The sequence below is a fragment of the Trachypithecus francoisi genome, unplaced genomic scaffold, assembly GCF_009764315.1.
Source record: "Trachypithecus francoisi isolate TF-2019V2 unplaced genomic scaffold, Tfra_2.0 Lachesis_group7, whole genome shotgun sequence".
NCBI classification, from domain to species: Eukaryota; Metazoa; Chordata; class Mammalia; order Primates; family Cercopithecidae; genus Trachypithecus; species Trachypithecus francoisi.
In genome coordinates, this window is record NW_022681472.1 from 6,329,169 (window position 1) to 6,356,180 (window position 27,012).

General features: G+C 39.3%; 1 protein-coding gene across 3 annotated transcripts in view; it reads right to left on the reverse strand.

Annotated features, from left to right (window-relative positions):
* Window positions 1-27,012, reverse strand: part of PXDNL (peroxidasin like) — a 409,080-nt gene that overhangs the window by 12,640 nt on the left and 369,428 nt on the right. For 2 of the 3 annotated variants that reach the window (XM_033203626.1, XM_033203627.1), the window contains 2 exons: window positions 23,503-23,617; window positions 14,941-15,070 (listed from right to left, as the gene is read on the reverse strand). In XM_033203626.1, the coding sequence (XP_033059517.1) occupies window positions 14,941-15,070; window positions 23,503-23,617 (245 nt within the window). Of the gene's footprint in view, window positions 1-14,940; window positions 15,071-23,502; window positions 23,618-27,012 lie in introns of those variants that run through there. The other variant, XM_033203628.1, reaches the window with a different exon arrangement.

Here is a 27,012-nt window from a genome sequence, read left to right on the forward strand (position 1 = left end):
CACTTTGCTCAGCCACACCCCCACGGGAGACAGCAGTGAAAATCTTTAGCAATAAACAAAAGTTTAACTAAGCTATGCTACATTCAGAGTTGGTTAATTTCATGCCAGCCACCACAGCCATACCCAAGCTAATAGAGACCGGCGTAAAGAGTGTTTTAGATCTATTCCAATAAAGCTAAACTCCATCTAAATTGTAAAAAACCCTAGCTGATGTAAAATAAACTACGAAAGTGGCTTTAAAATTTCTGAACACACAATAGCTAAGGCTCAAACTGGGATTAGATACCCCACTATGCTTAGCCTTAAACCTCAATAGTTAAAACAACAAAACTACTCGCCAGAATACTACAAGCAACAGCTTAAAACTCAAAGGACTTGGCGATGCTTCACATCCCTCTAGAGGAGCCTGTTCTATAATCGATAAACCGTGATTCACCTCACCATCTCTTTCTCAGCCTATATACCGCCATCCTCAGCAAACCCTAATAAAGGCCACAAAGTAAGCATAAATGCCCCCCGCAAAAATGTTAGGTCAAGGTGTAGCTTATGAGATGGTAAGAAATGGCTACATTTTCTACCTCAGAAAATCCCACGATGACTGTTACGAAACCTAAGAGCTCAAGGAGGATTTAGCAGTAAATTAAGAATAGAGTGCTTAATTGAATGAGGCCATAAAGCACGCACATACTGCCCGTCACCCTCCTCAAGTATATTTAAGGATCAACTTAACTAAACACTCCCTCATATTTATATAGAGGAGATAAGTCTTAACACGGTAAGTGTGCTGGAAAGTGCACTTGGATAAACCAAGGCATAGCTTAACACAAAGCATCCGGCTTACACCCAGAAGATTGCAACATAATTTGATTGCCTTGAGCTAATGCTAGCCCCAAACCTAATCAACACTAATACCAAATTAACCTCTACTAAATCATTTACCCATACAAAAGTATAGGCGATAGAAATTTTATCCTGGCGCTATAGACACAGTACTGTAAGGGAAAGATGAAAAAGATTAACCAAGCACAAAATAGCAAGAACTCACCTCTATATCTTCTGCATAATTAATTAACTAGAAACAGTTTTGCAAAGAGAACTAAAGCCAAATTCCCCGAAACCAGACGAAAACTAAAATCAAATTCCCCAAAAACAGCTAAAAGAGCACACCCGTCTACGTAGCAAAATAGTGGGAAGATTTATGGGTAGAGGTGACAAGCCTACCAAGCCTGGTGATAGCTGGTTATCCAAGATAGAATCTTAGTTCAACCTTAAGTTTACCTACAGAATCACTTAATCCCCCCATAAGCTTAATTGTTAGTCTAAAGAGGGACAGCTCTTTAGACACTAGGAAAAACCTTATATAGAGAATGAAAAAACCCAGTTCCCATTGTTGGCCCAAAAGCAGCCATCAATTAAGAAAGTGTTCAAGCTCAACACAATTATCTAAAAAAATCTCAAACATTCTACTGAACTCCTCACATCACATTGGATTAATCTATTATTTCATAGAAGTGATAATGCTAATATAAATAACATGAATATTTTCTCCACTGCATAAGCCTACATCAGACTGAAAAACTTCACTGATACTTAACAGCCTAATATCAATAAATACAAACAAAGTCAATATTATTCATACTGCTAACCCAACACAGGCATGCTTTTAAGGAAAGGTTAAAAAAAGTAAAAGGAACTCGGCAAACTTAACCCCACCTGTTTACCAAAAACATCACCTCTAGCATTACCAGTATTAGAGGCACACCTGCCCAGTGACACATGTTTGACGGCCGCGGTACACTGACCATGCAAAGGTAGCATAATCACTTGTTCCTTAAATAGGGACTCGCATGAATGGCACCACGAGGGTTCAACTGTCTCTTACTTTCAACCAGTGAAATTGACCTGCCCGTGAAGAGGCGAGCATAAAATAATAAGACGAGAAGACCCTAAGGTGCTTTAATTTACTAATGCAATCAAAATCATATAAATCTGCGGACTTTAAACTACTACACCTGCATTAAAAATTTTGGTTAGGGTGATCTTGGAGCATAACTAAACCTCCGAACAACCTATGCTAAGGTTACACAAGCCAAAGTGAGTCAACATCCATAATTGATCCAATAACTTGACCAACGGAACAAGTTACCCTAGGGATAACAGCAAAATCCTATTCCAGAGTCCATATGGACAGTAGGGTTTACGACCTCGATGTTAGATCAGGACATCCTAATGGTGCAGCAACTATCAAGGGTTCGTTTGTTCAACAATTAAAGTCCTACGTGATCTGAGTTCAGACCGGAGGAATCCAGGTCGGTTTCTAATGTGGGTGGGCCTCATCCAGTAAGTTGAAGGCCTGAATCGAACACAAATAGCAGCCTCCCAGAACAAGACTGACTTCTCCAGCAGATAGCCTTCTGCTTCATCTGCACCATCAGCTGTCCTGGGTATTCAGTCTGTCAGGCCAAGATTTCGGACTGTCCAACCTCCATAATGGTGTGAGCCAATGTCTTTGAATACACATATCAGACAGACAGACAGACATTTCCTATTAGTTATAGTTCTCTGGAGAACTCTGACTAATACAAACACTTAAATGGTAATTTTAAGAAGTTGCTGGAGGCTTCCTTCACTTTTTTGTTCCAGTCAGGCCCTGAACAAATTGAAGGATGCCCCCCTACAGTGGGGAAAGGCACCTGCTTTTCTCAGTTCACCAATCACCAATCCTAATGCTAATCTCTTCAGAAATATTCTCACAGAAACTTCCGGAAATATTGTTTAGCCAGAGAGCTGAGCATCCCACGATCCAGAATTTGACACATAAAATTAACGATCACACTCAAGGTGGCATGGGAAAGAATCTGTTGACCTGAAGATATGTCAGTAATAACTTCCCAAACTAAAATGCAAAGAGAAAACTGAGAATGAAAAACTAACAGAAAACCTAAGAACTACAGGGCAATATAAAAAATGTGAGCGTGACAAACTACTAGGTGTTATTGTCTTAGTGAGGTAACGTACTCATGAAGTTTAACTTAAGGAAACTTATAAGGTTCTCATAGAAGACATCTAAGAAACATCCCCTCCTGGCCCTGGCAGGGGCAGGGAAAGATATCCTTTGTGAAAAACACCCAGAGCCTTCTCCATATAAAAGGCCTCTATACCAAGGGGAAGGAACTTGAAAGGGTACAGTACTAAATTCTAAAACAAACTGGGAAAAGGGATTCTTATCCACTGCATCCTACTCCAGGCTTCCTGACTCACCTAATCGGGAAAAAGCCAACAGAAAAACCAGGGGTCTGTCCTCCAGTGAAATAAATTACCTGCACACCAGCCAGGGAAAGGAGTAGGAGGTGGAGAAAAAGCCACAGTACTGGAGCAATGCTTGTGAAAATCACAGCCTCAGAGCATAAGCCCACTGGACAACTGAGGATTCATCAGAAGATGATATAATATTTCCCATCCCCACACCTAAACAGCACATCAACCAGATGCCAGCATAATAACAGTGATTACTGCTGATGCAGCTGAAAGACACAGACTCTCTCTAAGGAAGAATACGTAAGAAAGGCCAAAGTCAGTAGGAAAAACAAAAACAAAGAGACTGAAGGAATTTAAAGCCACGGCATCTACGGTTACAGGAAACACTAAATGCAGCACAACATTCAGCCTTTTCAATACAAAAACCTAAAGCAAAGGCTTATGACTACAGTTCCTATTACCCAAGACATCATGTATAGCTTTAAACAAAATTTACAAGGCATGCTCCAAAGAAGGGGAAAAAATACAGTTTTAAGATGCAAAACAAGCATCGGAAGCAGACCCACATGAGACACAGATGTTGAAATTATCTGGCAGGGATAAAAAGAACTATGATTAATACATTCATGGCCCTAATAGAAAAAGTAGGCAACATTCAAGAAAAGACAGGTAATGTAAGTAGAGAAAGAAAAATGCAGCCTGTAATCCCAGCACTTTGGGAGGCCGAGACGGGCGGATCACGAGGTCAGGAGATCGAGACCATCCTGGCTAACACGGTGAAACCCCGTCTCTACTAAAAATACAAAAACTAGCCAGGCGAGGTGGCGGGCGCCTGTAGTCCCAGCTACTCGGGAGGCTGAGGCAGGAGAATGACGTAAACCCGGGAGGCGGAGCTTGCAGTGAACTGAGATCCGGCCACTGCACTCCAGACCGGGCGACAGAGCAAGACTCCGTCTCAAAAAAAAAAAAAAAAAAAGAAAATGCTAGAAATCAAAACTATAGCAGAAATGAAGAATGCCTTTGATGGCTTCATCATTAGACTAAATGTATTAGTCAAGATTGTCCAGGGAAATAAAACCAATAAGACGTGAATGTGAAGAGATTTACTGTAAGGAATTGGATCCATGTTTACAGAGATTAAGAAGTGCCACAATCTTCTATCTGAAAACTGGAGACCCAGGAATGTCAGTGGTATAGTTCAAAGACTGGAGAGCCAGAGAACAAATGGTATAGATCAGACTGAGTCTGAAGACCTGAGAACCAGGAGTGCCAAGGGCGGGAGAGGCTTATGTCCCAATTCAAGCAGTCAGGCACAGTTAATTCAACCTTCTTCCACTTTTGTGTTCCAGTCACGCCCTGAACAAATTGAAGAATGCCCACCTACACTGGGGAGGGGCACTTGCTTTTCTTAGACCACCAATTGTAAAGCTAATCTCTTCAGAAACATGAAAAATACTGCTTAACCGGATAGCTGGGCATCCCACGATCCAGAATTTGACACATAAAATTAACTATCACACTCAAGGTGGCAGGGGAAAGAATCTGTTGACCTGAAGATATGTCAATAGTAACTTCACAAACTAAAATGCAAAGAAAAAACTGAGAATGGAAAACTAATACAAAATCTAAGAACCACAGGGCAACATTTTTAAAAATGTGACTATTCAGAATCCCTTATAATTCCATATTAATTTTCAACAGGCTGTTTCATTTCTGCAAAATTGGTGTCCAAGTTTGCTAGGGCTGTCATAACAAAATACCACAGACTAGGTAGCCTAAACAACAGAATTTTTTTTTTTTTTTCTCAAAGTTGTAGAGGCTAAAAGTCCAAAATCAAGGTGCCAGCAGGGTTGATTTCTTCTGAGGGCTTTCTCTTGACTTGCAGATGGTTATCAACTACATCCACATTATGAGGTACTGGGGATTAGAACTCAACATGAAAATTTGAGGAAAAGACACAATTTAGTCCATAATGCTACACCCTTTGAACCCCTAAAATTCATGTCTTTCTCACATGCAAAATAAACAATTCACCCCATCGCAATAGCCCCTAAAGTCTTAATCCATTCCAAGTCCCAAATCTCATTAAAATATCATCTAAACCAATTATGGGTAAGACTAGAGTATGATTGACCCTGAGAGAAAATTCCTCTCAATCTTTGAACCTGAGAAACCTAACAAGTTATTTGCTTTCAGAATACAATGGATAAGGACTTCCGGTAGATCATAGCAGACAGGAGGCAGGACTAGATTGCAGCTCCGGATAGTGCAGCATTGCGGAGGCTCTCATTGTGAAACTTAGCTCCACATCAACTGCAAGAACAAAACAGCAATCCCGAGAGGATCCACAGACCCTTTGAAGGAAGCAGACTGCTCCTGCAGGACCCAGGAGTCACCCCAAATACTGTAAGTGCCCCAACTGCAGAAGTGGGAAGGGGAGACCCTCCTTTCCCAGACACACACCTCCACTGGACAAGCTGAAGGTCTGTTTGTGGGAGATGTTCCCGACTTTACCTGAAGCTGAGTTGAGTTAGAACCAAGCCAAGTGAAATACCAGGGGGGAGGAGGCAGCAGGGAGACCCTGAGAGCTCACTGAATTCCCAAGCAGCCCATTCCTGCCTGACACCACAGGGATCCATCAGGAGAGAGGCCAGAGGAGCAGGGGATAAAACCCCACTGGAGAGAAGGACTTCCCTAGCTGAAGTTTGTAACAATTTGAGTGGGGCCAGAAGCCTCCTAGCCAGAACTCTGGGGAGGGTGCAAATCCAGCTAGCAGACATCAGAGGCAGGGAAGAACTAAAACGCTTTTCTTTTCGTAGTTGGGAGGCGGAAAGCCTGAAAGCCTCTGGCAAGTTTTCAAGCCTGCCCTCCACCTGGAAACAGACTCGGGGCTGTTGCAGGTGGCACGGTGGGAGTGGGACCGGCCCTTCGGTTTGCATGAGAGCTGGGTGAGGTCTGTGAGTGCCAGCTTTTCCCCACTTCCCTGACAACCTGCATGACTCAGCAGAGGCAGCTATAATCCTCCTAGGTACTAGGTACACAACTGCAGTGATCTCAGAATCTCCTCCCCATCCCCCACAGCAGCGCAGCAAGACTGGCCCAAGGAGAGTCTAAGCTCACCCACGCCTAGCCCGGTCCCCACCTGATGGTCCCTCCCTACCCACCCTGGTAGCAGAAGACAAAAGACATATAATCTTGGTAGTTCTAGGGTCCAGTCCCTCTCTGTACTACTACAGCTGGTGCTTTCTGCAGAGCACCACCTTCTGGCAGGAGGTCAACCAGCACAAAAATAGAACATTAAACCACCCAAGCTAAGAACCCTCATGGAGTCCACTTCACCCTCTGCCACCTCCACCAGCACAGGTGCTGGCATCCATGGCTAAGAGACCCACAGACAGTTCATATCACAGGACTCCGTGCAGAAACCACCAGGACCAGCCAGGAGCTCAATAAACTCACTGACTGGCTAGACCCAGAAGAGAGACAACAATCACTGCAGTTCAGCTCACAGGAAGCCACAACCACAGGAAAAGGGGGCGAGTACTACATCAAGAGAACACCCTGTGGGACAGAAGAATCTGAACAACAGCCTTCAGCTCTAGACCTTCCCTCTGACAGAGCCTACCCAAATGAGAAGGAACAGAAAACCCTGGTAATACAAAAACACAGGGCTCATCAATGACCCAAAAAAATCACACTAGTTCACCAGCAAAGGATCCAAACCAAGAAGAAATCTCTGACTTACCTGAAAAAGAATTCAGGAGGTTAGTTACTAAGCTAATCAGAGAGGGACCAAAGAAAGGCGAAGTCGAATGCAAGGGCTTGTATCAAAAAATGATAATGGAAGTGAAGGGAGAAATATTCAACAAAATAGAGTGCTTAAATAAATAACAATAAAAAATTCAGGAAACTTTGGACACACTTTTAGAAATGCAAAATGCTCTGGAAAGTCTCAGAAATAGAATTGAACAAGTAGAAGAAAAAAATTCAGGGCTCGAAGACAAGGTCTTTGAACAAACCCAATCCAACAAAGACAAAGAAAAAAGAATAAGAAAATACGAACAAAGCCTCCAAGAAGTCTGGGGTTATGTTAAACGACCAAACCTAAGAATAATCGGTGTTCCCGAGGAAGAAAACAATTCTAAAAGCTTGGAAAACATATTTGGGGGAATCGTCGAGGAAAACTTCCTCAGCCTTGCCAGAGACCTAGATGTGCAAATACAAAAATCACAAAGAGGCCGGGCGCGGTGGCTCAAGCCTGTAATCCCAGCACTTTGGGAGGCCGAGATGGGCAGATCACGAGGTCAGGAGATCGAGACCATCCTGGCTAACACTGTGAAACCCCGTCTCCACTAAAAAATACAAAAAAAAAAAAAAAACTAGCCGGGCGAGGTGGCGGGGGCCTGTAGTCCCAGCTACTCGGGAGGCTGAGGCAGGAGAATGGCGTGAACCCGGGAGGTGGAGCTTGCAGTGAGCTGAGATCCAGCCACTGCACTCCAGCCCCGGCGACAGAGTGAGACTCCGTCTCAAAAAAAAAAAAAAAAAAAAAAAAAAGAATCACAAAGAACACCTGGGAAATTCATTGCAAAAAGATCTTCAGCTAGGCACATTGTCATCAGGTTATCCAAAGTTAAGACGAGGCCGGGCGCGGTGGTTCAAGTCTGTAATCCCAGCACTTTGGGAGGCCGAGACGGGCGGATCATGAGGTCAGGAGATCGAGACCATCCTGGCTAATACGGTGAAACCCCGTCTCTACTAAAAAATACAAAAAAAAAAAAAACTAGCCGGGCGACGAGGCGGGCGCCTGTAGTCCCAGCTACTCGGGAGGCTGAGACAGGAGAATGGCGTGAACCCGGGAGGCGGAGCTTGCAGTGAGCTGAGAGCCGGCCACTGCACTCCAGCCTGGGTGGCAGAGCAAGACTCCGTCTCAAAAAAAAAAAAAAAAAAAAAAAAAAACAACAACAACAAAGTTAAGACGAAGGAAAGAATCTTAAGAGCTGTGAGACAGAAGCACCAGGTAACCTGTAAAAGAAAACCGATCAGACTAACAGCAAATTTCTCAGCAGAAACCCTACAAGCTAGAAGGGATTGGGGCCCTATCTTCAACCTCCTCAAACAAAACAATCTTCAGCCAAGAATTTTGTAGCCAGTGAAACTAAGCATCATATATGAAGGAAAGAGACAGTCATTTTCAGACAAACAAATGCTGAGATAATTTGCCATTACCAAGCCACCATTATAAGAACTGCTAAAAGGAGCTCAAAATCCTGAAACAAATCCTGGAAACACATCAAAACAGAATCTCTTTAAAGCATAAAGCACATAGGACCAATAAAACAAAAATACAAGTTAAAAAGCAAAAACAAAAAGGTATGCAGGCAACAAAGAGCACAATAAATGCAACAGCACCTCACATTTCAATACTAAGATTGGAAGTAAATGTCCTCAATGCTCCACTTAAAAGATACAGAACTGCAGAATGGATAAGAACTCACCAACCAACTATCTGCTGCCTTCAGGAAACTCACCTAACACATAAAGACTCATATAAACTTAAAGTAAAGGGGTGGAAAAAAGCATGTTATGAACATGGACACCAAAAGTGAACAGGGTTAACTATCCTTATATCAGACAAAACAAACTTTAAAGCAATAGTGGTTAAAAGAGTCAAAGAGGGACATTATATAACGGTAAAAGGCCTTGTCCAACAGGACAATATCACAATCCTAAACATATATGCATCTAACACAGGCGCTCCCAAATTTATAAAATAATTACTAATAGACCTAAGAAATGAGATAGACAGAAACACATTAATAGTGGGGGACTTCAATACTCTACTGACAGCACCAGACAGGTCATCAAGACAGAAAGTCAACAAGGAAACAATGGATCTAAACTATACCTTGTAACAAATGGACCTAACAGATATATACAGAACACTCCATTCAGCAACCATAGAATACTCATTCTATTCAACAGCCCATGGAACTTTCTCCAAGACAGACCATATGATAGGCCATAAAATGAGCCTCAATAAATTTAAGAAAATTGAAATTATATCAAGCATTCTCTCAGACCACAGTAGAATAAAACTGGAAATCAACTCCAAAAGGAACCTTCAAAACCATGCAAATACATGGAAAATAAATAACCTGCTCTTGAATGAGCACTGAGTCAAAAGTAAAATCAAGATGGAAATTAAAAACTTCTTCAAACTGAATGACAAAAATGATACAACATATCAAATTCTCTGGGATACAGCTAAGGTGGTGCTAAGAGGAAAGTTTTTAGCCCTAAATGCCTACATCAAAAAGTCTGAAAGAGCACAGACAATCTAAGATCACACCTCAAGGAACTAGAGAAACAAGAACAAACCAAACCCAAACCCAGCAGAAGGAAGGAAATTACCAAGATCAGAGCAGAACTAAACAAAATTGAAGCCAAAAAAAGTACAAAAGATAAGTGAAACAAAAAGCTGGTTCTTTGAAAAGATAAATAAAATTGATAGACCATTAGCAAGACTAACCAAGAAGAGAAGAGAGAAAATCCAAATAACCTCACTGAGATATGATACAGGAAATATTACAACTGACACCACTGGAATACAAAAGATCATTCAAGGCTACTATGAACACCTATACACACATAAACTAGAAAACCTAGAAGAGATGGATAGATTCCTGGAATTCCTACCCACCCAGAAGAGAAAATGTATATTCCCTCCTCATATACTTAGAGTCCACAAGAAAATCTAATATGAGTTTATTAGATCTTCTCATCTAGACACTTTCTGCCTCACCAGACACCTTGTACGTTGTTTTGACAATCTTGATTAGCTAATCTCCAGCTACACCGAACATCACTCTGTTCCTTATGTATGTCATAACCTATTTAACCTTAACTGTTTCACCTTCTATAATTGTTATTTAGTAATAACATTACCTGTCTCTTAATTTTAAAAAGCCTCTGGAGTGTCTTTTATTCATTCCTTTCAACCATCTACCTTTATTTGTTTAAGAAAGTGAGGAGGCTGGGTTTTCTGGAATAGTTCTAATGTATGCATTTTTTCCCCAGGCCTAATTAATTTTAGGTTAACAAATTATAGTGGCCAGCATGGTGATCTCCATATCTCTGTTTATATCAGTTTATTTGTTTTATGTAATTGGCATTCAGAACGGAATTCTGTCTTTGTGACAACAAAGAATTTTTCTGACCTCATGTACCATCTTTCCAATACCCAACTGATTACCAAGTCACAGTGAACTAAATAATCTTCCTTAACTATGGTCTCTAGTTAGTCTACTGTCAACTTGTCATCATCCACATCCTTTTCCACCAATCTCAGAAACAGAAAATCCTTCCCGGATCTCTTTCCCTTTGTGGTTTTGGGTTAGAGTCTACCAATGAGAGGCACTGATACAAGATTTCGAAGCAGATGCCGTTAGTTAGTATCCTAAGTGTAGTTGTCAGCAGATGCATAAAGAAGGGTTGGGTTTGGGGATCCTGCACAAATGAGTGAGATGTGCTATGGCTTCCTGGTGAGCTCCCTCCAGTAGCTGTTTCCACGACCTTTGTTCTCACTGCTCCAACAGCTGTGAGAATCTCTGATTTCTCTTATTAAAACCTTTTCTATTTGTAGTACCTCCAGTACATGCATGCACACAGTTTTGTAGTATCTGTGAAGACCTCACTAACATTTTGACAATAATTAAATGTGTAAATTCTTATATCTCATCCCATTGTTCATTATATACCCTACACACACACACTCACACATCCATGCCCCCTCTACAGTCAGGTAAACTAGATACGATCTTAAATAGAAATAATAAAATGTTCTGCATGTAATTATGTGTTATTCTCACAATAATCAGAATCAAATAAAAAGGGCAAATATAATTTACTGGACCCAACTACATACACAAGAGCTATAACATGTCATGGAAATTTGCAGAACACTTTTGTTAGCTTGATGCCATCATGGTTAATAAATCAAGACCAAAAAGTATCATTCCTAGACATTCCAAAGTCACTTAATAAAGGTAAAATCTCAACACTGTGAAATGTCAAGACTGACCTTATGTTGCAGCCCATAAATGTAATGTCACCTAGAGTTAGGAAGTAAAGGTTAGAAATCTTTGGCTGAGGTTTGGAATCCCCTCGCATCTAAGGGATGAGTCTCAAGAACATTAGTAATCTCCCATGATGAGGCCCATTATGGGATACAGATTCTCTGAAACATTCTAGATTCTGTTTAATCTATTTCTTTGCTGTCTAATTTCACTTCCAGAAATATACATGCTCTTTATCTCTATGCTCATTTTTCATAAAACAAAGGGTTTTTGTAAAAAGCTACTGCATCCACACTGGTGATACCACAAAGTGGCATACACTGGACGATCAAAAATGTCCTTCTCCAGCTAACAGGCTCACTGTTACAACCTATCTTTCAATGTGGGCCATTAAAAACTTATGTCTCAGTATAGTAAGTGACAGATCAATAGTAAGTACTAATTTCACAAATACTCAGGGCTTCTTGAATCCTAAAAGACCGTTTACCCTCACAAAAGGCTGTCTGTCTTCATCATCCCCATCTACCTTTGGGTGCTCCCCACTCTAGTTGCACCTGACAGTCACCCAGGAAATCTGCAGTTTATCATTGCTGTCTATCCTGGGTTCTTTATTTTTCTCAGTCCCCTTTAGATGATCTGGGTTGATTTCTGGCTTCGGTCAATATTCCTTATTGCTGGTGTTATGTTATGTTTATTTATTGTTTAAATCCTATCAGTCAGGCATTTGCTACATGTCACTCAGTGTACATGAGGCACTGGGCACTGCTGCAACTTCTTTCCGCCTCTATAGCCTGGTCATAGCTTGAATAAGTCACTGACCTCTATAAGAGATCACAGGACCTTCTAGTTCTCTCATGGAACCTTGCCCAGCCTGTCATACACCTTAGATTATGGAGAGATCTAGAGCTAACTTTTCATGCTCCAACACAAAGAAACTGGTTATTTTTAGACACGGACTTTACACCAGGCTCTGAAGATACCCCTGTGAAATAGTCTCAACTATTAAGAAATTAACAATGGAATGAAAGAGACAGACAATTAAATAGGCAAAAACACTCCATCTTGATACATTTAGAGATAAGTACTAAGAATGCTACTAAACACCTAGAAGGGACAACTACTGCAGTCTTGGGGTATGTTTAAAAACATACATCTCTGGGATGTTTTTAATCACTACTGCACACATCAGATACACAATTATCACCAACAATATGTAATTAAATTGAAATTGAACTGAAATGTTGCTCGTGGAATCTACCTGTGTCTATAAATCCATAAATTAAATTTATGAAAAAATAGTTTGTTGAGTGATATATGAGTTAATGTTTAAGTTGTTTGGGCCCACCTTCTCTAGCCCAGCGCTGAGGACTTTTCTTTGCTGTTATAACTTCTCTTCTCTGACACACATTAACTCACTGGCATGAAACAGGGTTTGCAGACTCTGTGACGTCCAGAGTTCTCAGTCACCCCAACCATTTCATGCTATCTATCTTAAGGGTAACCTAGAAGCAATGCCTCATGGCTTTCAGATTTTTATAGGACTCAGATTGGGCCAAGCACGGTGGCTCATGCCTGTAATCCCAGCACTTTGGGAGGCTGAGGCAGGTGGATCACCTGAAGTCAGGAGTTTGAGACCAGCCTGGTCGATGTGGTGAAACACCATCTCCACTAAAAATACAAAATCAGCTGGGCATGGTGGTGGGTGCCTGTAGTTCCAACTACTTGGGAGGCTGAGGCAGGAGAATCACTTGAATCCGGAAGGCAGAAGTTGCAGTGAGCTGGGATTTCACCACTGCACTCCAGCCTGGGAAACAGAGTGAGACTCCATCTTAAAAAAAAAAAGAAAAACAAACAAACAAACAAACAAAAGATGCAGATTGGATGGCCAGGCACGGTGGCTCATGCCTGTAATCCCAGCATTTTGGGAGGCCAAGGTGGGTAGATCACCTGAGGTCAGAAGTTCAAAACCAGCCTGGCCAACGTGGCAAAACCCCATCTCTACTAAAAATACAAAAATTACCCAGTCGCAGTAGTGGGCACCTGTAATTCCAGCTACTCAGGAGGCTAATACAGGAGAATCACTTGAACCTGGGAGGCAGAAGTAGGTTGCAGTGAGCCAAGATCATGCCATTGCACTCTAGCCTGGGCGACAGAGCGACACTCCATCTCAAAAAAAAAAAAAGGAAAAAAGATTCAGATTGGACAAGTGATTTCAATAGTGGGTATTTCTGGTCAAGTGAAGGCACTGATACAGACTGCAGCTGCAGGCAGCTTAGCCTCCCAGTGGGAGCCTCTCAGGGAAGCATACGCACCTGGTAATCACACCCCTTCACCTGCGACTAGACGTGCTCACATCCAAAAGAAGCAATCATATTTTAAGGGGCTTGTAGTTCACAAAGTCCTTCTGTTCTAGAATCTCTTTGGATCCTCACAATAGCCCTGAAGGTCAGATGAGGATACTTGTTCTGAATGATTAAATAAATTGACTGCGTCAGGCCAATAGTGAGGACAGAACTTCCTGATGGCAGATTCCGGGCTCAGTCCATCCTCCTACAGTGTTTTCTGCTTTCAAGGCTATGATGCTATGAAGAAAAGCATACACCTCACAGTGACATTACTATCTAAGAAGCAGACAGCTTGGCATCATGCCTTGAAAGAAATCAGACGTATATTTTTGAATAAAAACATCTACATTGCTATTTCTAATACAAGTTTTTTCCTTCTTGTTGATTCATCCTTAAGTTTTAGGAAAAATGAAATAAGGCATGAGCCAGAACAACTGACAAAATAAGGAAAAGCAGAGCGGGTTGTGGGAATGTTGTTTTCTACAGCTTTGTCAGAAAACGAAAGCCAGAGAAAACAGTAATTCCTAAGAAGCTTCTTTGACTCTACTCCAAGAAAAATTGATAAGAAAAATATACATCGTGCTGTTAACAATTATATCCACCTGTGCAGATGAAACAGGCATCAAGTTCACAGTTATTCAGACAAGTGCTGGTGAGGCACTCGGAAGCAGCAAGCAGAGCTGGTGCTGACCAAATTCATGCCAGTCAGAGCCCTGAGCATTAGGTAGAAAGGATGAGGCTCTCTGCCTCTTTGTAGTGTGAGTTACCCCAAGCCCTCCTTCCCTAACTCAATTCTTATTACAATACTACTCCCTGCTGGCGCAGTGACTCACACCCATAATCCCAGTACTTTGGGAGGCCAAGATGGGCAAATCACTTGAGTCCAGGAGTTCAAGACCAGCCTGGCCAACATAGCCAAATCCCATTTCCACTAAAAATACAAAAATTAGCTGGGTGTTGTGATGGGCGCTTGTAATCCCAGCTACTCGGGAGGCTGAGGCACGAAAATCACTTGGACCCAAGAGGTAGAAGCTCCGGTGAGCCAGGATTGTGTCACTGCATTCCAGCCGGGGCAATAGAACAAGACTGTATCTTTAAAAAAGAAAAAGTAAAAGCAAGCAAAAAAAGCAACATAACTCCCTGTACAGGTTTTTATTATTCTGATACTGTGCTATATTTGTGGAGAGTTACTGGACAGCTCTTTTATGTTTAGTTATTCCAATGCATACAATAAGGACATGTTATCCGAGGAGAAAACGAACCTGTTCTCTGAGTGCCGTGATGGTTTCCTGAATTTCCGCTGCAAACGTGCTGAAATCTTGGGAGAACTTTGTTTTTTCTAGAACCGTCACATTTCTCGCATCTTCACCCACATATATTTCATCTTGTTGCCTGTTTATAACAAGAAGCAAATAAAATGCTGAAAAATAAAATTGTGTGAGAATTTTAAAATATCATCAAATCTTCTTTGGTCATTTGGCAGGTACAAGGCATTGTGATTGGTGTTCTGTGTGATCTTAAAAGGAAAATGATATGAATGGGATTCAAAATTAAAATTAAATGGCAGATAAGATGATAATCCAGAGTGTCACATCTGGTTCATGTAATTTATCTAAAATGATAAGAAAGTATTTCTTATGACATAAAGGGAGTGTCTTGTTGTATTACATATATATTTGATATATTATTTCGATCTTAAAGTATGTCTTTTGCTAATGAATTCCTCATTTGACCTTAAACAGTAAAAGAGCAGTGACAAATTTAATATAACATGTTATCCAGTAGTCAGGTAGGAAAGTTGCTTTTTCTATTATAAATTCATGGCAAGAACTAAAATAAGATAAGGATACTATGAGTGATGAAAATCTAACATTTAACCTGATGCAAAATAGGTCAGTCTTGTTGATAATAAAAGGATATAAGGAAATCATGGGTTGAATTTAAGATATGTTTCTTAGAGTTTACTGAAATTATCAAGAAAGAGAAGCAAAAAACCAGTTTGGGAAATAGAAATGAAATTTCTTTCTATTTATAATTATGATGTATTGCTAAAATATTTTTAGATATATTTGATTTATTGGGTATATCTGTGTTTCAAGTTCTCAATTTTTTTTCCAAATTTTGTAAAAACTTGCTCCTTGTGAAGAAACCATTATAACTTTCAAATTGTTCTGCTTTATTCTATTTGAAATATGTCTTCCATTGTTTACTAAGAAAATGGCTTGCCAGAAACGGTACATTCTATGAGCTTATAAAACAAGTTATAAATCAGAGACATAGTATAGAGTTTACATCCATCAGGGAATTTAAAAAAGGGAAACACAGAAAAACAACAAAAGTTACCAAGAGCAGTAGTTTAGTCACTGGATAACTCCATGTCCTCTGAGACACTGAGCTAGAGGCACCATGAGTCAGTACTGACCACATGCTAGCTCCTATACAGTACTGTGTTAAAAGGTTTAAATGTACAAGTGTTGTTAGGGATAATATTGATGCAAACGGTTGGACATTTTGCTTTCATAATGCTCTCTTCTGTAAATCTTCAGTGTCTAATCAAAGCTATTTAATCCTGAAGAAGCCTGAATGACTGTATGAAGATAACCAACAGTCTAAAGACCACATGTGGGCACACAGGGAAGTGGCTGATGTTGGTGAGCCCAGATGTTGTGGAGTAGAAGAGTATTCACAATTTAACAAGTATGTGTGGGTATGGGCCACGCATCAGGCATTCTGCTCAGGTAGATGGGTGCAGGATGTGAGGGTGCTGCCATTAGGCTCCTCACATTCTCTCAAAAAGAACAGTTGGCAAAGAAGCAAGACGTATAGCATCCGCACTGGGAAGACAAATAAGAGGTATAACCTCTTATTTATAGGCAACAATACTACATTTTAAACTTTACTGATGTACAACTGATACACACAAAAACACACATATTTAATGTATACATTTTGATGAGTTTGGACATGTGCATATATACCTGTGATACTACAAAGTACTCAATATAAATATATTCACCACCGCCAAAAATTTCCTTATGTTTTTTCATGTGTGCATGTGGTTTGTTTTGGTTTTTGTTTGTTCTTATGATGGTATTTAATATGAGATCTATCTTCTCAAACTATTTGACAGTGTACAGTACCATTTATTAACTATAGGTACTAGGTTGTACAGCGAATCTCTAGAACTTATTTGTCTTGCATAAGTAAAACTCTTTACTCATTGAGCAACAATTCTCCATTTCTTCCTCCTCCTAGCCCCTGACCACCAGCATTCTATTCTCTGCCACTCTGAGTCCAACTCTTTTAGATACCTCATACAAATAGAATCATGCAATATCTTCCTTTTGTGACTGCCTAATTTCACTTAGCATAGTGTCCTCTAGAACTACAATGACATAGCACCTCACACCTGTTAGGATGACTATTACCAAAAAACAAAAGATAACAAGTGTTAGTGAGGATTACACAATGTTGGTGGAAATGTGGGATGGTGTAGCCACTGTGGAAAACAGTATGGAGACTCCTCAAAAAGCAACATGGAACTACCATTTCATCTAGCAATTCCACTCCTGGGTATACAGCCAAAGTAATTGAAATGAGGATATCAAAGAGATGTCCTCATTCCCATGTTACCTGCAACATTATTTATAATTGGAACCATACAGAAACAATGTAAGTGTCCATCAATGGACAGATGAACAATACTCTATTGTACACTGACAAATTTGTTAAGAGGTATGATCTCATGTTGTTCTTATCACAATAAAATAAAATTAATAAAGTAAAATAAAATATATAAAAAATAAAGTTTTACTCATAAAAAATAATGTATGCTATTTAAGAAGACTTGCAAAATGCAGTAAAGTGTAAAAGAAAAGTCATCAGTACTCAATTAAAAAATGGGGAAGGGATGACCTATGTTCATAAGAATAAACGTTTAACATAATTATTTATATTTTTAGTTTGTTATTTCATTTACAAATAGGTTTTTTCCATAGTAAAAGTAGCACATTTTATTTTAGAAAAATATGTTAAAGCAGAAGTGCAGAACAAAAAAAAAAAAAAAAAAACACTTAAATTAATCAGGAAAAATGATTCTTTTATCTCAAAAATTACTTCACATTGTTGATTTCTGATTGAAAAAAGAAAAACATTTAGAAATCTCTGAAAAGCACATAATACAAAGAATAAAATCCCCGGTAGTCTCAAACAAACATGAATGCATAAATAAATAAGAAGGCAACGCCTTCTGCCTGGGAGCAGCGCAGTAATAAGTATGGGAAGCTGTATAAAGAGAATCCCATGTCAGGTCCACGTAGTTAGTTAGTGCCTGCTCTGCGCAGGCAGGAGTTGAAGTGCTAGAGTGCACTTTGTGTCACTTAAGTGCCCAGTTCTATAAGACACTTTAGCTAGCCTGTGTTTCCGGTGAGAATACTGAAGCTTAGAAAGTTCTTAACATGTCCACAGTATACAGAGCTGTTAAACTGCACAGCTGGGATGCAGATTAGGATTCAAAAAAAAGGGCCTTGCTCTTAACCAGTACACAGTTTATTTTCCATCCATAGAGAGTGGTGAGTAATTTACAGAATGATCAGATTTACATTTTAGACAATTTGGAAGGATGGAAGAGAGGCAAGGAGCCCAGGTAGGAAGGTTTTTGCAAAAAATGAAACACAAAAACTTGTATCCTCAAGTTAAAACAATAATCTTGAAAAGTAGGTATTACATGCCCATTTTACAGTTGAGAAAATGGAGATTTGGAAATTTTATATAACATGCATAGTTATGAAGTGGTAGAAATAGGATTTGAATCTATGTGCCTGACTCTAAAGCCTTCACACTTCCTGTCCAACAACACTATCTCCTCTCCTCAATTTTAAATCTTAGAGTACAGGGCCCATATATTGTTCAAGTTTACAGCTGTAATTGAAGAAATGGATGCCAAAAATGGATTTTGAATTTGGCTGAATTATACCACTTAGGAGGCAGCTATGGACAACAAAAATAGGATATATGGTTCCTTGAAAGAATCTGCATGGCCTATGGACTGTGAATTGCAATGTTTATTTTGGTAACTTAATTTCACAAGTATGTACTGACTCCTTATTCAATGAAAAGGAGTTACTGGACATCTCTATGCACAAGGTAATGTTTCTGCTTTCAGAAGCTTCCAAGTCAACAGTAGGGAGAAACTTTTTAAAGCAACACTTTGTATCAAGCTGCTATACAAGCTACATAAAAGACGTCCTAAAGGATTTCAAAGGAATAAGATTGATATTTCTCAATTTTCAAAGAGTTCAAAAATATTCCATCTTGGTCACAAGTCAATAGTACATGGCAAGGTTGCCATGTACTATTCATGAATTCAAATCAACTTAACATGAATTAACTTAAATAGATACTATTACCTTTCTCACAAACAATATGCTATTTCATATTTTCAAAAAGAATCTGAAAAATATCAACTCATAATGTCATTTAAGGGGTCAAAACTAGCATCATGCAATGTAGTTTTCTGCACTTCACTGAGAAAATTCATTGCCAAATACGCTCTGGCTGGGCTACTGCAGAGTGAAATGGAACCCAAACACATTACAGAATTCATTCTGTGTTTGATCCTTTTCATGTGGTTCACCTTATATGTAAATAAGTTAACTGTGGAAAATGTAAAGACCATCGAGGCTAGGAAGAAACTGCATCAACTAACGAGCAAAATAACCAGTTAATATCATAATGACAGGATCAAGTTCACACATAACAATATTAACCTTAAATGTTAATGGACTAAATGCTCCAATTAAAAGACACAGACTGGCAAACTGGAAAAAGAGTCAAGACCCATCAGTCTGCTGTATTCAGGAGACCCATCTCACATGCAGAGACATACATAGGCTCAAAATAAAGGGATGGAGGAAGATCTACCAAGCAAATGGAGAACAAAAAAAAGCAGGGGTTGCAATCCTAGTCTCTGAGAAAACAGACTTTAAACCATCAAAGATCAAAAGAGACAAAGAAGGCCATTACATAATGGTAAAGGGATCAATTCAACAGGAACAGCTAACTCTCCTAAATATATATGCACCCAATACAGGAGCACCCAGATTCATAAAGCAAGTCCTTAGACACCTACAAAGAGACTTAGACTCCCATACAATAATAATGGGAGACTTCAACACTCCATTGTCAACATTAGACAGATCAACGAGACAGAAAGTTAACAAGGATAACCAGGAATTGAACTCATCTCTGCACCAAGCGGACCTAATAGACATCTATAGAACTCTCCACCCTAAATCAACAGAATATACATTCTTCTCAGCACAACATCGCACTTATTCCAAAATTGACCACATAATTGGAAGTAAAGCACTCCTCAGCAAATGTACAAGAACAGAAATTATAACAAACTGTCTCTCAGACCACAGTGCAATCAAACTAGAACTCAGGACTAAGAAACTCAATCAAAACCGCTCAACGACATGGAAACTGAACAACCTGCTCCTGAATGACTACTGGGTACATAACGAAATGAAAGCAGAAATAAAGATGTTCTTTGAAACCAATGAGAACAAAGATACAACATACCAGAATCTCTGGGACACATTTAAAGCAGTGTGTAGAGGGAAATTTATAGCACTAAATGCCCACAAGAGAAAGCAGGAAAGATCTAAAATGGACACTCTAACATCACAATTAAAAGAACTAGAGAGGCAAGAGCGAACACATTCAAAAGCTAGCAGAAGGCAAGAAATAACTAAGATCAGAGCAGAACTGAAGGAGATAGAGACACAAAAAACCCTCCAAAAAATCAATGAATCCAGGAGTTGGTTTTTTGAAAAGATCAACAACATTGACAGACTGCTAGCAAGACTAATAAAGAAGAAAAGAGAGAGGAATCAAATAGACGCAATAAAAAATGATAAAGAGGATATCACCACCGACCCCACAGAAATACAAACAACGATCAGAGAATACTATAAATGCCTCTACGCAAATCAACTAGAAAATCTAGAAGAAATGGATAATTTCCTGGACACTTACACTCTTCCAAGACTAAACCAGGAAGAAGTTGAATCCCTGAATAGACCAACAGCAGGCTCTGAAATTGAGGCAACAATTAATAGCCTACCCACGAAAAAAAGTCCAGGACCAGATGGATTCACAGCTGAATTCTACCAGAGGTACAAGGAGGAGCTGGTACCATTACTTCTGAAACTATTCCAATCAATAGAAAAAAAGGGAATCCTCCCTAACTCTTTTTATGAGGCCAACATCATCCTGATACCAAAGCCTGGCAGAGACACAACAAAAAAAGAGAATTTTAGACCAATATCCCTGATGAACATCGATGCAAAAATTCTCAATAAAATACCGGCAAACCGGATTCAGCAGCACATCAAAAAGCTTATCCACCATGATCAAGTGGGTTTCATCCCTGGGATGCAAGGCTGGTTCAACATTCGCAAATCAATAAACGTAATCCAGGATATATAGACAGAACCAAAGGCAAGAACCACATGATTATCTCAATAGATGCAGAAAAGGCTTTTGACAAAATTCAACAGCCCTTTATGCTAAAAACGCTCAATAAATTCGGTATTGATGGAACGTACCTCAAAATAATAAGAGCTATTTATGACAAACCCACAGCTAATATCATACTGAATGGGCAAAAACTGGAAAAATTCTCTCTGAAAACTGGCACAAGACAGGGATGCCCTCTCTCACCACTCCTATTCAACATAGTGTTGGAAGTTCTGGCTAGGGCAATCAGGCAAGAGAAAGAAATCAAGGGTATTCAGTTAGGAAAAGAAGAAGTCAAATTGTCCCTGTTTGCAGATGACATGATTGTATATTTAGAAAACCCCATTGTCTCAGCCCAAAATCTCCTTAAGCTGATAAGCAACTTCAACAAAGTCTCAGGATACAAAATTAATGTGCAAAAATCACAAGCATTCTTATACACCAGTAACAGACAAGCAGAGAGCCAAATCAGGAATGAACTTCCATTCACAATTGCTTCAAAGAGAATAAAATACCTAGGAATCCAGCTTACAAGGGATGTAAAGGGCCTCTTCAAGGAGAACTACAAACCACTGCTCAGTGAAATCAAAGAGGACACAAACAAATGGAAGAACATACCATGCTCATGGATAGGAAGAATCAATATCGTGAAGATGGCCATACTGCCCAAGGTGATTTATAGATTCAATGCCATCCCCATCAAGCTACCAATGACTTTCTTCACAGAATTGGAAAAAACTGCTTTAAAGTTCATATGGAACCAAAAAAGAGCCCGCATTGCCAAGACAATCCTAAGTCAAAAGGACAAAGCTGGAGGCGTCACGCTACCTGACTTCAAACTATACTACAAGGCTACAGTAACCAAAACAGCATGGTACTGGTATCACAACAGAGAAATAGACCAATGGAACAGAACAGAGTCCTCAGATATAATACCACACATCTACAGCCATCTGATCTTTGACAAACCTGAGAGAAACAAGAAATGGGGAAAGGATTCCCTATTTAATAAATGGTGCTGGGAAAATTGGCTAGCCATAAGTAGAAAGCTGAAACTGGATCCTTTCCTTACCCCTTATACGAAATTAATTCAAGATGGATTAGAGACTTAAATGTTAGACCTAATACCATAAAAACCCTAGAAGAAAAATCTAGGTAGTACCATTCAGGACATAGGCATGGGCAAGGACTTCATGTCTAAAACACCAAAAGCAACGGCAGCAAAAGCCAAAATTGACAAATGGGATCTAATTAAACTAAAGAGCTTTTGCACAGCAAAAGAAACTACCATCAGAGTGAACAGGCAACCTACAGAATGGGAGAAAAGTTTTGCGACCTACTCATCTGACAAAGGGCTAATATCCAGAATCTACAAAGAACTCAAACAAATATACAAGAAAAAAACAAACAAACCCATCAAAAAGTGGGGAAAGGATATGAACAGACATTTCTCAAAAGAAGACATCATACAGCCAACAGACACATGAAAAAATGCTCATCATCACTCGCCATCAGAGAAATGCAAATCAAAACCACAATGAGATACCATCTCACACCAGTTAGAATGGCAATCATTAAGAAGTCAGGAAACAACAGATGTTGGAGAGGATGTGGAGAAATAGGAACACTTTTACACTGTTGGTGGGATTGTAAACTAGTTCAACCATTATGGAAAACAGTATGGCGATTCCTCAAGGATCTAGAACTAGATGTACCATATGACCAGCCATCCCACTACTGGGTATATACCCAAAGGATTATAAATTACTCTACTACAAAGACACATGCACACGTATGTTTATTGCGGCACTATTCACAATAGCAAAGACTTGGAATCAACCAAATGTCCATCTGTGACAGACTGGATTAAGAAAATGTGGCACATATACACCATGGAATACTATGCAGCCATGAAAAAGGATGAGTTTGCGTCCTTTGTAGGGACATGGATGCAGCTGGAAACCATCATTCTTAGCAAACTATCACAAGAAGAGAAAACCAAACACCGCATGTTCTCACTCATAGGTGGGAACTGAACAATGAGATCACTTGGACTCGGGAAGGGGAACATCACACACTGGGGCCTATCATGGGGAGGGGGGAGGAGGGAGGGATTGCATTGGGAGTTATACATGATATAAACGTTATGCACATGTACCCTAGAACTTAAAGTATAATTAAAAAAAAAAAAGCCAATTCCTAAAATAAAAAAAATTAAAAAAAAATTTTTTTTAAAAATTGTAGGTTTGAAGCAAATCTATAGTAAGTTGCCTAAAGAAATGAGATATTTCTATACATACCTACTTCTTAGATGACTTAACTCCGTATCTTTCTCATCAGGATAGTTGTATTGAGCTGAGCGTTTCTTTTGAGATTCTTGTGTCACTGCTCTCAACTGTCCTCTACTCCTACAGTCTGTGGGGAAAGAAGTAACCACAATAGCATCATGTGAGATGGGATGTCACGATCTCATCTAGATCATTTCTTTAATGGTCAGAGAGGGAAGATTGCCAAGAAGAAAGAGCAGAGAGCGAGAGTGAGACTCATTTAGTCCGTTCCATTTTGCTGGGTGACCACAGTCTCAGATATTTGCTTTTGCATGTCACTGAATCTCTGTTTTGCAGCAGCAAGTGGGATGCAGAGCAGTCTGTAGAGCCTCTGGAGGAGCCCCAGGGAGAGTGATGTTGAATCTTAGTGAGGGCATGCATTGCACGGCGTCTTTTATTCACTAAGGAATTGGCACAACGAAGAAAGAAGCAGAAAAGTCCTGGGTGGAATGCTTAAAATTTGGCAACTCCTCAAAGTGTCTCAGGCACACCTGATACCCACTAGAGATTTGTTTTTAAAGATGCACCCTGTTGCACGTCTGTACTGTGCCCTCAAAGTGGTTAAAATGGTAAGTTTTATGTTATGTGTTTTCATCACAATCAAAAAGATATGAGAATAACATGAAAAACTGGTTGCAAATAAATATGGAACTTTAAAAAGTGGTCTCTGATATAATATGGATATCCCCCTCAAACCTCCTGTTGAGATGTAAGCACCAGTGTTGGTGGAGCCTGGTGGGAGGTACCTGGATGTGGGAGCAGCTCCCTCATGTCTTTGTGCTGTTCTTGCGATAGTGAGTGAGTTCTCGGAGATCTGTTGTTTACAAGTGTGTGGGACCTCCCCCTACTCTCTTGCTCCCGATCACATCATGTGCCCTGCCTCCTGCTCCCCTTTGTTTTGGCCATGAGTAAAATCTCCCTGAGGCCTCTATAGAAGCTGAGCAGATACTGGTATCAGGCTTTCAGTATGGCCTATAGAACTGTAAGCCCATTCAACTGCTTTTATTTATAAATTACCCAGTCTTGGGTATTTTTTATAGCAATGCAAAAACTGCCTAATACACTCTCTAAAATTTCATATGAAAACAGATGGTCTGGAAACTAAGATATTTTAAAAATGAAAAAGAATGATATAGGAATCAACATTCCCAGATAGTAAAACTACGATACATGAAGTTCAAAAATAAAAATTCTTAATATTGATGGGAAAATAACTGAAGAAATAAAGCAGGATAACAATCCCAGAGCATCTTACCATGCAATTAAATTTAACACATTATATTAGGCAGCACAAATTGGAAAATAGAGAGAGAGTACTTTTGTTCTGGGCAACTAGCAAGTTATTCCTAAAAGAAGAGAAAGTGAAAACAACTTACATCTTCACCTTATCATACGTAAATTAAATTCAAGAGGGATATGACATGAAAGATTATCAAGCAAACACGAATATGAAATTTAGGATGATTTTAAAATGACACAACAAACTGCAAATGCTATAACACTAAACAAAATAAGAGTAAAACTTGTACATATGAACTCACTGATATTAAAACATACCAAAAATAAACTAAAATGAAAATATCCCAAAATGACAACAGTGACATGTCTAGAAAACTGGTTATGATTGTTACTTGTTTTCTTTGTCATTGTTTTCAATTAAAAAAGTATTTATAAAATCCAAGCACAGTTCACTGAAGAAAATCCAAGCCTTCTTATAAAGTTTACAAATTAATTATCATATTGTTGTATATTACCATAATTAGATAAAAAATTTCTGGAGGCCGAGTGCAGTGGCTCATGCCTCGGCCTCCCAAAGTGCTGAGATTATAGGCATGAGCCACCGCGCCCGACCTATTGCTCCTTTTATAATGATGAAGTCAAAACATTCTAGATAAAGCTGTACATTATACTAAGGGACCCACAGGTGCTTATTTTCCCCTACTGTTATGCTGTTACCTCAACTTAGTACTTTACTGATAATTAATAACCCATAAATATTTGCAGTTCTGGGTAAAAAAAAAAATACATAGAAATTTTTAAGAAGAATACAACTAAAGAAAGTAAACTTCTATCAGAAAATGAAACTCAGTCTTTCTATTTCTGAAGAGCACACAGCTTTTGTCAATAAATATTTATGGAGATCTTACTGAATTAAGGTATTAGGCTAGGCAATGTAGAGAAAATAAAAATGGATAAGCCATGGTTCCTGATTTTCAATAGGTTGCAAGTATTCTCCCCACTACAATGCAGCATCTCCAGCTAAGCCAAATATCTTTCTTTCCAATTCTCATATAAAAAGGAAAAATGTAGAGAAAAGGCTCTGCAGATAAACTCTCATCATCTATGGTCTTTCACTATTTTGTAGAAAGATAAAGCTTCAGAATTTATTTACTTTAAAGCACCAATAGATTGTTCAAGGTCGCATAAATAAAGCCCCAAAGCAAGGAATCATATATATAACTTCACAAGTGTACAGGGATGAGTACACCTGAACAGAAACAACCCACAAGACTGCAGTGACATGGCAGCTTTCTTGTAATGTGACAGCTAAAATGTTGTAGTTCTGACATCATTTCTTTTAATTCACTTCGTTATCTATTCCTAGATACTGCCAAAGAAGCAGAGTGTCCTTGATTGCTGAATGTTTGGCTGTTAAGCAAACAACATTACATTTAAATTCAATGTCAGTATAGTAGATGCTTTGATTTTATCCCTACGCATATTTATCTTATATAAATATATACATATGCATATGTATATATCTATGTGTATGTGTATATATACATACATGTGTTGAAGCCCTGTTCTTAGGCTTTACACGAGTTATTTATTTGAAACTTTACAATAACCCATGCTCAATATTATCTTCCCTATTGTTAACCTGAGGAAATTAAGGCACAGAAAGATTTTATTATCTCATACGAATTCCTACAGCTTTTCAACCGAAGAGACAGGGTTTAAATCCAGATTATATTGTCTTGTACAAAGTCCTACAGCTTTTCAACAGAAGAGACAGGGTTTAAATCCAGACGGTCAGACTCAAAAGTCATAATGCCACAGCACAGAACGAGGAAAACAGAAGAAGGTTAACGCCTAGATTTCTGGCTTATGCAACTTGCAAATAATAGGGTCATTATTTGTTAACAGAATGAATGGATGGATGAGTCTAGGATGGAAAGTAAAAGGAAATGACTTAAATTTAGCTCAGCTTAAATTTCTGGTCTATGTATGACATGGGGGCGATAGCAGATAGGGTTTTTGAAGACAGCAACAGATGTGGATGAAGATACAGCCAGATAACTCATGTTCAAGGGGCATAATGGTGTGTGTGTGTGTGTGTGTGTGTGTGTGTGTGTTGAATGAAACAAGGTCCTTCCCTATGTAGCACCTTCTTGCCTCTGCAGTCTCATTTCTCCCTAATGCACAATCCACAGCCAGTTATCCTGCTCCAAATTCATTTGGTCTCACTTGACTGACAAATGC